We start from the raw sequence: 13,238 nt of genomic DNA, 5'->3' as shown, positions 1-13,238 counted from the left end.
ATAGATAAATAGATTAGATAGATTAGATAGATAATAGATAGATAGATTAGATAGATAGATGATAGATAGATAGATAGATAGATAGATAGATAGATAGATAACTACCCCAACAACTCTTGGGAGGAGGAAAAGGAGCGGATTCGATTTAAGAACTCTTTTCTGAGAATGCGCCCACTAGGTGTCATCCAACCACTCCAACAAGTAGTGAGGGGTTGAAGAATACTCGGTGCGGAGAGCTGTGAAGCTCTTTAAAAATACCGATGTTGTTCGGCCTCCACTCCCAGAAAGTCTGATTTCGTTGTCTGAGGTGGAGCCCCTGCGGGGTATTTTTAAAAACGTCCCCCAGATGATTCTAACGTGCAGCCAAAGTTGAGTGACCCCTAGACTTTTAAAATCGCTATTACAATGCAGAATTGAGCCACTGTTTCCTTACTGCTCTCTGCTGACTGAAAGCACATTACCCGATAGACTTCAGAACAAAAATACTAAAGTGTGTTTTCTTTTTTTTCTTATAATTTAATTTTTAAAAAAATTTTTCATTTATTTGTTTATTTATTGGCTGCGTTGGGTCTTCGTTGCTGTGCCTGGGCTTTCTCTAGTTGCAGCGAGCAGGGGCTGCTCTGGGCTTCTCATTGCAGTGGCTTCTCTTGTTGTGGAACATGGGGCTCTAGGTGCACAGGCTTCAGTAGTTGTGGCACGTGGGCTCAATAGTTGTGGCTCTCGGGCTCTAGAGTGCAGGCTTAGTAGTTGTGGCACTCGGGCATAGTTGCTCCATGGCATGTGGGATCTTCCCAGACCAGGGCTTGAACCCATGTGCCCTGCATTGGCAGGCGGATTCTTAACCACTGTGCCACCAGGGAAGTCCCAAAGTGTGTTTTCTTCAGGCAACAGGCCTGGCCCTGGTGGGGCTTGCTCTCTTCCTCCTCTCTCATTCCAGTCCCAAGTACATTACAAGTAGAAAATGTAAGAGCTGGAAGAGCAAAGTCCCCAAGAGGCAAAGGAGCTTACAGGCTTACACAGCAATAATTGAATGGCAGAGAACAGGGCCTGTATCTCTGTGATCTGTTGAAATGAACTAAAAATGTCTTATATTTTATTTTACCCCATATTGCCTGGTGTCAAAGTAGGTACCAGATAATACAAATTTGTGTCTATTTCCAATACTGGAAATGACAGGAAGTAGTCCTTAGCACTGCTCATCCAAGTTTCCAGCTCTTTCCCCAACTAGGCACTTGGTAGGACTGGCACTTCTCTGACACTCTAGAAACACATAGAAGTAATACTTCAACTTCACATCAGCTTAAAAAGGTAGTAAGTCGTTGCATCTTTTTCTGCCAGCTGCCCTAACTACAGAGATGAAATCGTAATTTGGTGGCCCCTGCTGGCCCACACTAGGACACGCAGTAAAGGAGAGAAATAAACCTGAGATATGTTTAAGTTACTGAGATTTAGTGGGTGCTTGTTGCTGCAGCATAACCTAGCCTATCCTGACTGATAGATTACCTGGATTTTGTTCCAGAGACTTCTCATTTGAAGTAAACTCATAGCTTCTCTGTGCCCGTCTTTTCTGGAAAAGAAGCATGATTCCAGGCACATATGCTTAAATCTTCCATCTTAACAAATAAAATTTCCTTTGATATAAGCCTCCTTCTAGCCACCCCTCCTTCTCTTCTCCATTATACACCCAAATTTCTTGAAAGAGTGGATTAACCAGTGGTCTTCAAACTTTTTTTTTCTTGGACACCTCCTAAAAGTTTTATGCAAAAACATGCAGTGGTTACAAGGAGGGAGGGGTAGGAGGGGTCAGCCCTAGCTGGAAAAATACATGAACAATTTCTTCCTTTACATCCGAAATTTTATCATTCTTTCATCTTGAACTTGTATTTCCATTCCACTTTCCTCACAGAACTCTATGCTAAGGAGTATATTTTATGATGAAAGTCTTTTATAACTTTGTGATCACTTTCGTCACTTTGTTATAATTCTCTGCAACAAAAATATGTATATATATTGAATTTTCAACCTTTTTTACTTCTTTGGCCGCGCTTCCCCTGACCAGGGATCGAACCCGCAGGGAGTCTTAACCACTGGAACTCCAGGGAAGTCCCTCTTTTTTACATCCTGTGACCAAAAGGCTCTTGTTAAATTTTTCTCCTGGATTGAATTATCATTGCAATTATTACTATCAATCAAAACAAAAAATATTGTAAATTTATATAAATAATTGTTAAACAAAAAGTAAATTTTTATTGGAATTAAAGCTCTTAATGAGATGGATGGTCCATCTTCTTTTAAAAACACATTTATCTGTGGATGAACATTACTTCCCCACAGTAGCTTTATTGAGATATAGCTGACATTTAACATTGTGTATGATTCGATGATTTGATATATGTGTATTTTGCAAAATGCTTACCACAATAAGGTTAGTTAACACCTCCATCATGTCACATAATTACTTTTTTTTTTTACCGTGAGAACATTTAAGAGTTGCTTTCTTAGCATCTTGCAAGTATACAATACAGTATTGTTAACTATAGTCACCATGTTTTACATTAGCTCCCCAGAATTTATTCATTTTATAACTGGAAGTTTTTACCCTTTGACTAACATCTCCCCATATCCCCTACCCCCAGCCCATGGCTACCACCATTCTACCCTCTATTTCTATGAGCTCTACTTTTTTAGATTCCACATGTAAGTGAGATCATACAGTATTTGTCTTTCTCTGTCTGACTTACTTCCCTTAGCATAATGCCCTCAAGCTCCATCCATGTTGTCACAAAAGGTAGGATTTTCTTCTTCTTTTTCTTTTTTTTGGCAGAATAACATTCATATATATATATACACACACACATACACACGTATATAGGTCTTCTGCCCATTTTTAAATTGGATTATTTGTGGGAGGTTTTGCTATTGAGTTATATGAGTGATGAACATTACTTAACAGTAGAATTAGACAAGGTTCAACAATAAATTCTATTTCTATTTTTTTAATAAATGTTAATGCTGAAAAACCTTGTTCACGTATATAAATAGATGACAAAATGCCACACATTTTATTGAACACTTTCTGAGATATAGTCAGCCCTCCGTATCAGCGGGTTCCATATCCATAAATACAACCTACCTTGCATGGAATGCCATTTCATATCAGGAAGTTTAGCATCCAAGGATTTTGTTACCCACGGGGGTCCTGGAACTCATCCCATGCGGATACTGAGGAATGACTGTATCTATATATGCAAAAAAAATAACAGTGATCCATCACCAGAAATTATTTTTAATAATCTCTCAGCTGACAACTTGATTAGATTTTCCTTTATTTTATGTTGAAAGCAGAGAATTTGAAACCACCTGTGTTGCAAAAGTCATTAGAATTATCCACTTTCTTATTTTCTGGGAGGTAGGCTAAAAAGACTTTACCAAGGTTTATCAAACTACTATCAATTACACCAGTTACTCTTACTTAGAGGCATTTTGTTTAACCTGATATACTCAGAAAGGGCTAGGAAAATTAGAATATTGTTCATTTAAATACACCTTTGTTAATTTAATTTTTTTTGGAAAGGTACTTTTGTCTTAAGTGCTTGAAATATATTTCCTTCAAAAGTTTGGAGCTGCAAATTTAGCTCATTCAATACATGCAAAATATGGGCTACAGAATCTAACTGGAGGTGCCAGTTCTCATAGTCAAACCAGTCAAATCAGACTCATTTTCTATCAGAGAATCTGACATCATTGTTAAATTCAAGTAGATGTGTTAATACACGTTCCTGTGATGCTGAGTTCTAATGCTAAGTTAGATGGGAAAGGAGTTTGTGTGCAACTGCCATTAATATATTCTATCAGTGCTCCTTTGTTCACTTTGCTCTCATTGGATTCCTTAAGGGACAAAGCATATTTTGTCAGGGGAAGAGAGAAGTCAGTAAACTGCTAACCTAAAATAATTGAACAACCAGTTAATTTTACCAGGAAAATGGGTTTATTTGGGAGCAGCAAAGAATTGCAATTCAGGACGTGGAACTATGGTGAACCACATGCAAGTCCAGTTAAGCAAAGGACAGGAAGCTCTTTTATAGAGAAGAAGGGGAAGCTGGGAGGGGCTTCTAGAAACAAAAGGTCCTTTGGAGGAAATTGGGAGTTTGAAGTACAGTGGCTTTTTATTGGCTGAGCTATTGCCAGGCAAGGAAAAATTTTTTCTTCCTCCTGCTGGCGGAAGTAAAGTTGTGTCACTTCCTGCTGGAGATGCAAGGTACTTCTCTTCCTATTAGGATCTGTATTGATGTGGAGTGGTATGTACATGATAGAGCTTCCCCCTTCTGGCCTCCTGACTCCAGTTTAGTGAGGTTTCCCTTTATTAATTTTCACAAGACATACATCACCCTTATTTCCACTCTATATGAACTCAAAACACCCAAATATAAGCCAAAACGTATTTTTAATGCCAAACCTTGTCACCAACAAAAATCTTCATTAAACGAAGGAGGTCACAAACCCTGACCTCAATGCCTTGACTTAAAAAAGGCTTCACTGGCACTGTTAAAAGAAGGAAAAGCTACAGATTGGAGGAAAATATTTGCAAATCCTATATCTGTCAAAGGACTAGTATCCAGAATCCACAAAGAACTCTCAAAACTCAACAATAAGAAAACAAACCATTTAATATCACATTGTATTGACGAAACTGTTTCATCTTTTGGGGAAAATTGATTTAACTCTTTTAAAGCAAAAGCATATTAGTTTGAAAACTGTGCCTCTCCAAGTTGAATAAATTCATGAACTCTAGTGTAAACTCAGTATTATTTCAAAGGGATAGTGCATAAATTTAAGAGCAACTTCAATATCAATAAAGTGTCCTGCAAATTTTTCTTATAGTATTTTTGGACAATTTACATGTTACTACTGATTATAATTAAAGTGTTCTGCATATTGATTCATGTTAGAAAAGTGTATAAAATTGTTACTAGTGATTTGTATTATTAAATGTTTTCATAGCAACATAAATTCTTGTAACTGCTTAGCTAAGTCACAAATTAACTTTCCTTAGAGTTTCAAAATTAGCTCATTCATATGCAGTGGGATGTCAGTGAGAAAACATAATCACACTGCCTTAGGTTTTTGATTATCGACAATTTTGCAAGCATTCCTTTGGTTTCAAGAAAATCTTGAGTTGAAATTAAGAGTACACTAAATAATTGTAAAACTCCAGAACTCAACCAAAAGCATTGGCAAAGAATATGAGATCACTGAATTGTTTTTCATTTCTTTCAACAGTTCTATAGACTGGCAGTGATTCATAGCATTTTCATGTACATGCTGAACAATTTTAACAACTGTATCCATGACAGTTTTCATAGTCTGTTTCAGAAAACTGAACATAAATATTTTTACTTTGTGTCATAAAATGGAACAAAATCATAAGAGAATCATCAGTCTCTTATTTTAAAATTTCAATATTTGAATTTTTGACCTAACATAGCTAAAGAACCATCTGTCACAATAAAAATTAGGTTTTCCATATCTACCTGAAATTCTTCTCTTACAGATGTAAAAGATTCAAAAATATCTACACCATCAGTTTGATTTTTAGGCAGTGGATTGATATTTCCTCATAAATTTATTTATTTATTTTTATTTATTTATGGCTGTGTTGGGTCTTCATTTCTGTGCGAGGGCTTTCTCTAGTTGCGGCGAGCGGGGGCCACTCTTCATCGCGGTGCGCGGGCCTCTCACTATCGCGGCCTCTCTTGTTGTGGAGCACAGGCTCCAGACGCGCAGGCTCAGTAATTGCGGATCACGGGCCCAGTTGCTCCGTGGCATGTGGGATCTTCCCAGACCAGGGCACGAACCCGTGTCCCCTGCATTGGCAGACAGATTCTCAACCACTGCGCCACCAGGGAAGCCCTTCCTCATAAATTTAAAAGTCCTCTGAAACAAAACTTACCCAAATTATTGTTAGTCTTGTATCACACAACTCACCTAAAACTAAAGAAAAGTGCCTGCATTTTTTCAAATTTTGAATCAGCTGATCTTTGACATTATTAGGAAAAAATACCGTATTCTACAGGTAATTGTTTGGCAGCTTAACTGAAGATACTTCACTTTTTATAAAATTTAGTTTTTAGTCTTTTCCTCATCATTAAATTTTTTTCCACAACTGAAATAATAAATATCTTATGCAATGCAATGGTTAAATTAAAATATACGTCTTACCAAAACAACTAAGTTGTGTTTGAAGAAAAAATATCTTACACTGCTCCAGTTTTTAATTTTATTTTTTACTTTTTTTTTTTTTTAAATTTTGGCCACATAGCACAGCTTGCGGGATCTCAGTTCCCTGACCAGGGACTGAACCTGGGCCATGGCAGTGAAAGTGCAGAATCCTAACCACTAGACACCAGGGAACTCCCCCAGTTTTTTATTTTAAATTTAAATGATTTTAAATTAGATAAAATGAAGTAAAATTAAGAATTCATTTCCTTGGTTGTATTAATCACATTTCAATCCTCAATGGCAACGTGTGGCTACTGTTACCATATTCGTACAGCCATAGGTCATTGATTCTTATGCCTTTCCCTTTAATTAGTGCTTTAGCTGCATCATTTCAATTTTGACATGTATTTTTATTATCATTCAGTTATAAATCTTTTAAATTTCCCATGTGATTTCTTTTTTGATTCATGGTTGTCTATTTCTCCCTTAAATTTTGTCCGTTTCAGCTTCACATACCTTGGAGCTGTATTATTAGGCACATACACATCTATGATTGTTGTGTCTTTTGATGAATTACACCTTTTATTGTTATGAAACATCACTCTTTATCTCTGATATTACTCCTTGTCTTGAAAAAATACTTTATCTGATCTCCGTATAGCCTCTCCAGCCTTCTTGTTGTTACTGTCTGCATGGTATATGTTTTTCCACACTTATAACTTCAATCTATCTATGTCTTTAGATTTAAAATGTCTTTTTAACATCATGCAATTGGGTCATGCTTCCTTATCCACTCTGACAATCTTGCATTTTAATTTAACTGTTTAATCCACTAATATTTAATGTAATTATTGATATGGTAAGGTCTCCCTTTTGTTCTTTATTTTCAGTTTGTCTCATCTATTTCATATTCATTTTGTCTTCCTTTCCTGCCTTCTTCTGGGTTAATCAAATGCTTTTTAAAATTCTGTTTTAATTTCCTTGTTAGCTTTTTAGCTATACCTCTTTGCATTATATGTTTAGTGGTTGCTTTAAGGATTACAGTATACATCCTTGAATTTTCACAATCTACGTAGACCTAATTTTGTACCACTTCATGTAAAATATAAGAAGCTTGAAAGTGTAGAGTTCCATTTACTCCAGGCCTTCATGCTGTAGTTGTCATATACATTATCTCTACAGATGGTATAAACCATAACACATGTAATTCTTGCTTTAAATAGGCAGTCTTATATTTACTTATATCTTTACCATTTCTATTATACTTTATTGCTTCCTAAAGATCAGAGTTTCTGTTTGGTATCATTTTCTTTTACCCCAAAGAACTTTCTTTAGTATTTCTTATACTGCAGTTCTGTCAGAAATGTACAATTATCTTTATCCAGAAATATCTTTTTTGTTTGCCTTTTTAAGAAAAAATCTGCCTTTTGCACTTTTTCGGGGGGTAAAATATAAACAGTTTACCATTTTAATCATTTTTAAGTGTACAATTCAGTGATATTTTGCCTTTATTCTTTTTCTGAAGTTTTTTTTTTGTTTGCTCTCTCTACAGATATAGATATAGATCTACATATCCTTTATTCTTGAAAGATATTTTCTCTAGAGTTCTGATTTTTTTTTTTTTTTTTTTCTTTTAGTGCTTTAAAGAGGTCTTTCCACCTTCTGGCCTCCTTTGTTTCTGTTTTGTTTTTGTGTTGGGGTTTTTTTTTTTGGCTGCCCCGCCCAGCATGCGGGATCTTAGTTTCCGGACCAGGGATCAAACATGCGCCCCCTGCAGTGGAAGCTCAGAGTCTTGACCACTGAACCACCAGGGAAGTCCATTCATTTTTTTTTTTTCTTTGTTTCTGATAAGAAACAACATTTCCTTGTATGTAATGTATCGTTTTTCTCTGGCTGCTTTCAAAATCTGTTCTTTATCTTTGGTCTTCAGCAGATTGGCAGTAATGTACCTGAATGTAGTTTTCTTTGTATTTATTCTAAATACTTTAAGTTTGCCAAGCTTCTTGAGTCTCTGCATGTCTTTCACCAAAGTTAATAACATTTCAATCAATATATTTTCGAATATTTTCTTCTGTCCCAATACCTCTCTCTTCTCTCTTTCTGGGACCCCAATAACATGTATATTAGAGCTTTTGAGGTTTTCTTTTTACTTCTTCTTCTTTTTTTTTTTTTTTTTAATAACTTTATTTATTTATTTTTGGCTGTGTTGGGTCTTCGTTTCTGTGCAAGGGCTTTCTCTAGTTGTGGCGAGTGGGGGCCACTCTTCATCGCGGTGCGCGGGCCTCTCACTGTCGCAGCCTCTCTTGTTGCGGAGCACAGGCTCCAGACGCGCAGGCTCAGTAGTTGTGGCTCACGGGCTTAGTTGCTCCGTGGCATGTGGGATCTTCCCAGACCAGGGCTCGAACCCGTGTCCCCTGCATTGGCAGGCAGATTCTCAACCACTGCGCCACCAGGGAAGCCCCTTCTTTTTTTTTTTTTTTTAATTTTCGGCCATGCCACATGGCATGTGGGATCTTAGTTCCCCAACCAGGGATCAAACCCACATCACCTACAGTGGAAGCTCAGAGTCCCAACCACTGCACTGCCAGGGAAGTCCTCTCTTTTTACTTCTTCAATCCTTTACTTCACCCTGTTTTTCAGATTGGATAATTACCATGGATATATTTTCAAGTTCACTGACTCTCAGTCATTTCCAATTTACTGTTGAGCTGAATTTTTTTTTTCACATATTGTATTTTTTAGTTCTAGAATTTCCATTTGGTTCTTTTTCATAGTTTCTATTTCTCCATTGAAATTTCATATCCATATATTCATTATGATCATATTTTCCTTTACTTGTTGAGCATAGGTATAATAGCTGCTTTAAAATTCTTGCCTAATTCCAATATCTGGGGCATCTTGGAATCAGTTTCCATTGATTGATTTTTTTCTCTTGAGTACAATTCATATTTTCTTGTTTCTTCATATGTCTACTAATTTAGGGTTGCATCCTGATATTATGAATGTCAAACCTCTGGATTCTGTTATGTTCCTCCAGAGAGCAGGCAGATAATAGAATTCAGGGCTCCCCTTCTGTAGCCCTCTTCTCCAAGACTTCCCTGCTGCTAAAGTTGCCCTAAACTCTGTCCTCTATTTTTCAACCAGTACGACTGCAGGTTTCCATCAGAATTTAGTGTCCCCTGAGGCACTGACTGGGGCCTGCCATCAGGTGAAAAGCAAAAAAATGAGAAACTCACCCTTGCCATTCCTTGCTTCCTAGTGCCAACTCCTCTCTGACTGATTTAGGTTATTTTCCAAGGCCTCCAGATAATTTCTGTTATAGTCTGTACAGAGTTTCTAATTGTTATCTGTGGAATGGCTGTGCTGATATGAGCTACTCCACCATTATTGGAAGCTGACCCCCCTCCTGCCCCCAGCGATCTGTGCTCTAGCCATATTCAATTATTTGTAATTTCCAGAACAGGCCATGTTCTCTCTTGTCTCTGGGCCTTTGTACACACTCTGTCTCCCCCCCAACCCCAACCCAAGTGCCTTCTACAGGACTCAGCATAGATACTACCTCTTTTGGAGAACTTCATTAGTCAGGACCGATTCAAGTAACAGAAATCTCCTTGTACTAACAAGTCAAAAGGGAGAAGAGGATTTAATGTAAGAGTACAGAAGTATCCTTGGGAAACCCAAAGACAGATTCAGCTAGGCCTCAGAAACCAACCAAAACCAGACATTCCATTTAACTGGGACTTTGTCTCCATCTCTTGTGTCTGTTCTCTGCCCCGCTGAGGGACTCCTAAGAATGCCAATTTGCCTCTTCAAGTAGTTTTGTTATTGCCTGTTTACTTCTCTTTCTTCCTCTCTGGACTATAAGTTCCTTGAAGGTGGAACTATGCCTTTACTGATTTTGTCATTCTCAGAACTTAGCAGAGTACAGTCAACAGAGCTCACGGGTCGTGTTAAAAAAAAAAAAAAGGCAGACAAGTAGATCGACCCTTAATATAGAACACAGCAGGTGCTGAAAAACATTTTCAAGGTGCTTTAGGAGCCAGAAGAGGAAGCAACCACGTCTTCATCTGGGCAGTCAGGAAGCCTCAGGAAAGACATCCCGATGACGTTGATTGTCCTCTGATTGGGGGATCAAAGGAAAATTCCATAAAAAGCAGAGACTGTCTTAAAGACCCTCCCAACCTCTGGGTCTCCACTGAAATGAAAACACTCAATGTCTTTCTCCACGTCACTCGAAGGGACAAAGAATCACAGAGCAGAGACCTGGGTGATCTATTTCTCTAACATTTCAGCCACTTGAGATTTCTTTCAGTTCCTCTTTCCCATCTGAGAGCCTTCGAACATTTTCTTCCCTCAACCTAGAGTGTTTTCCTGGCCCTCTTCCCTTTGACTAACCTCTAAACAATTTAAGGTTTTGACTTCAACGTCACTTCCTGGAGAGGAAGGAGTCTCCCCTCTCCCCCTCAGTTAGGGTGAACCGTATTGCCACACGTCTCACAGCAGCCCCACTTCCCCTTTCGGAATACTGGTCTCATGGTCCTGCCCCATGTACAGGCTGCATTCCAGCAGGCTGAAATCTGTGACAGCGGAGACCACATCATCTGGTTCCTGCCTGTTCCCAGGGCTCGGCACACAGCCTGGCACCTGGGAGGTGCTCAAAAATACTTGTTGCTTCCATTGAATTTCAGTAGTTAGTACAACTTCCTCATTTGAAAGAGAAAAACCAAGGCACAGAGGTGGGGAAGTGAGATTTCCAGCAGTCTCATTAGTGGCAGGGCCAGACCCGGCATTCGGGCTGGATAGCTCTCTGTCCTGGGGTCCAGCTGAGTTGCCTTCTCAGCTTCCTTCTTTCCTTCCAGAGTGCGTGGATGGTCAATGGGGACATTGGTTTTTTTGTTTGTTTGTATTATCTGGGCTTTTTTTTTTTAATGTATTTATTTTTGGCTGCACTGGGTCTTCATTGCTGCCCATGGGCTTTCTCTAGTTGTGGCGAGCGGGGGCTACTCTTTGTTGTGGTGTGTGGGCTTCTCATTGCGGTGGCTTCTCTTGTTGCAGAGCACGGGCTCTAGGCGCACAGGCTCAGTAGCTGTGGCGCACGGGCTAAGTTGCTCCACGGCATGTGGGATCTTCCCAGACCAGGGCTAGAACCCATGTGCCCTACATTGGCAGGAGGATTCTCAACCACTGCGCCACCAGGGAAGCCCTTATCTGGGCTTTTATTTCTTCTAAAATGTGCACAAAGGTAGAACTCTCCCAGGAACATTTTCGATTCATGTAGAAAACCCACTACTTTTGAAGACTGAAAAGTGGATTTAAAAAAAAAAAATTTTCCCAACTTTTAAATTTGAAAACTTTCAAACCTATAGAAAATTTACATGAATTGGACAATAAACATCCAGCTATACTTCATCTAGATTCATCAGTTGCTAACATTTTGCACAGTGGCCCGCTTTCTCTCTCTCCCCGTGCACGCGCGTGTGTGTGTATACACACAGACTTCCTGTCTTCCATACATAAATGCACACACACTATATCTATGTATATACTCTATATGTACACGTACACATTTTTTGCTGAACCATTTAAGTCAGTTGTAGACATGATTACATTTTACCCCTGAACACCTCAGCCCATATCCCCTAAGATCAGGAGCATTCTCCTACACAAATACAGCATAATCATCACAATGCTACAATATTACTAGCTAATATACATCCATCCATATTCAAATATCCCCAGTTATCTCAATGATTTCCTTTATAAGTGTTTTTTTAAAATCCAGGATCCAATCAAGAATCATGAATTGCATGTTGTCGCTATGTCTCTTTAGTCTTCTCTAAACTAGAACAGTTTCCAGACTACTTGATCTTTCATGATACTGACATTCTTAAAGAGTCCAGCCAGTTGTTTCGCAGAATTTCTCTAATGTGGACTTGCCTGATTGTTTCCTCATGGTTAGATTCAGATTTAACTTTTTATTGTTGTTGTTCTTGTTTACAGCAAGCATGCCACTTGGTGTGATGCTGTAGGTGCCTTTCCATTGCAATGCCTTCATTTCAGATGTCCTGGGCCCTGAGAACATTTACCAGATCATCAGACCCCCAGAGCTAGGTAGCGGGGAAGCCCAGAGAGCCGGCAGATAAAGGCCAAAGCTTCGGTCTTGGCAGAGTTCACAGCCCCTGATAGCTGTCGACTGTGGGGCACACCTGCGGGGCCCCCAAGGCCAAGGTGAAAACTTCTCCTTCCCACCAGGTGCGCTGGCTGGCCAGTGGGTCACCTGCTGCTGTAGCCACTCTCTGTTGATGCAGCTGCAAGGGGAACAGGAAGAGGGCTGGGGGCGTGGCCATGCCAATGCAGACCCACTGGTGGGAAGGGACAGCAGGGGGACAGGGGGACAATGATAGAGGGAACCGGAATAAAAAACAGACTGAAAAGGTGACAGACAGAGGGCACACACACACCAGAGAAGGAGAGAAAAGCAGAGAGTCAGACACAGAAACAGAGAAAAACAGAGACTCGGACACACAGGCCCCCAGAGGAAAAAAGCACCAGCTGCCTCACTAACAACTTCCGAGCCTATTTCTGAGGCTCTTTGGCTTTAGGATTTTGGAAAGCGAAGCAAGTTTGTGTTTATCCTGGTCAGACTCAAAGGGCACAAGGGTTTCTCCAAAGGGGCTGTGTGGGGTCACCTGCTCAGACTGTACTTTTCCAAACAAAGAACTTCTCCTTGGTGTCCCAGAAGCCAGGCCCTGGGCCAGAAGTTTCCTGCTCTGGCTCCGAATGTCTCCCCTCCTTTCATGGGGCTGTCTGCAGATAGGGAAGCCTGCTTGTGACACATCTGGGGCGAAGGGGAGGAGCAGGAGAGGGGCAGACACATGAAAGGACCCAGAAAAAAGAAGAGCCCTAAAAATAGCCTTCCCTCTATGAGTGGGGAGTAATCCAAAATCCCAGGAGCTGCCCAGTGCTGTGACCTTAATAACAGGCCAGAGTTTTCTCATGAGAAAAGGGACTCAGGGGCA

At 39.6% G+C, this 13,238-nt stretch overlaps 1 protein-coding gene across 3 annotated transcripts in view; it reads right to left on the bottom strand.

Annotated features, from left to right (window-relative positions):
- Nucleotides 1-569: 569 nt before the first annotated feature.
- The window catches only part of ADAP2 (ArfGAP with dual PH domains 2), a 35,037-nt gene continuing 22,368 nt past the window's right edge, over nucleotides 570-13,238 (bottom strand). Inside the window, exons 11-12 of one of the 3 annotated variants that reach the window (XM_057536231.1) lie at nucleotides 3,134-3,239; nucleotides 570-1,747 (exon numbers count right to left, since the gene is read on the bottom strand). In XM_057536231.1, coding sequence (XP_057392214.1) covers nucleotides 3,166-3,239 — 74 coding nt within the window. In that variant the 3' untranslated portion in view covers nucleotides 570-1,747; nucleotides 3,134-3,165. Of the gene's footprint in view, nucleotides 1,748-3,133; nucleotides 3,240-4,649; nucleotides 12,528-13,238 lie in introns of those variants that run through there. The other 2 variants (XM_057536232.1, XM_057536233.1) reach the window with 2 other exon arrangements.

This window comes from Balaenoptera acutorostrata, chromosome 20 (assembly GCF_949987535.1).
Source record: "Balaenoptera acutorostrata chromosome 20, mBalAcu1.1, whole genome shotgun sequence".
In the NCBI taxonomy this organism is placed as follows: domain Eukaryota; kingdom Metazoa; phylum Chordata; class Mammalia; order Artiodactyla; family Balaenopteridae; genus Balaenoptera; species Balaenoptera acutorostrata.
The sequence above is the reverse complement of the archived record's forward strand: the minus strand, read 5'-3'. Positions and strand labels throughout refer to the sequence as shown.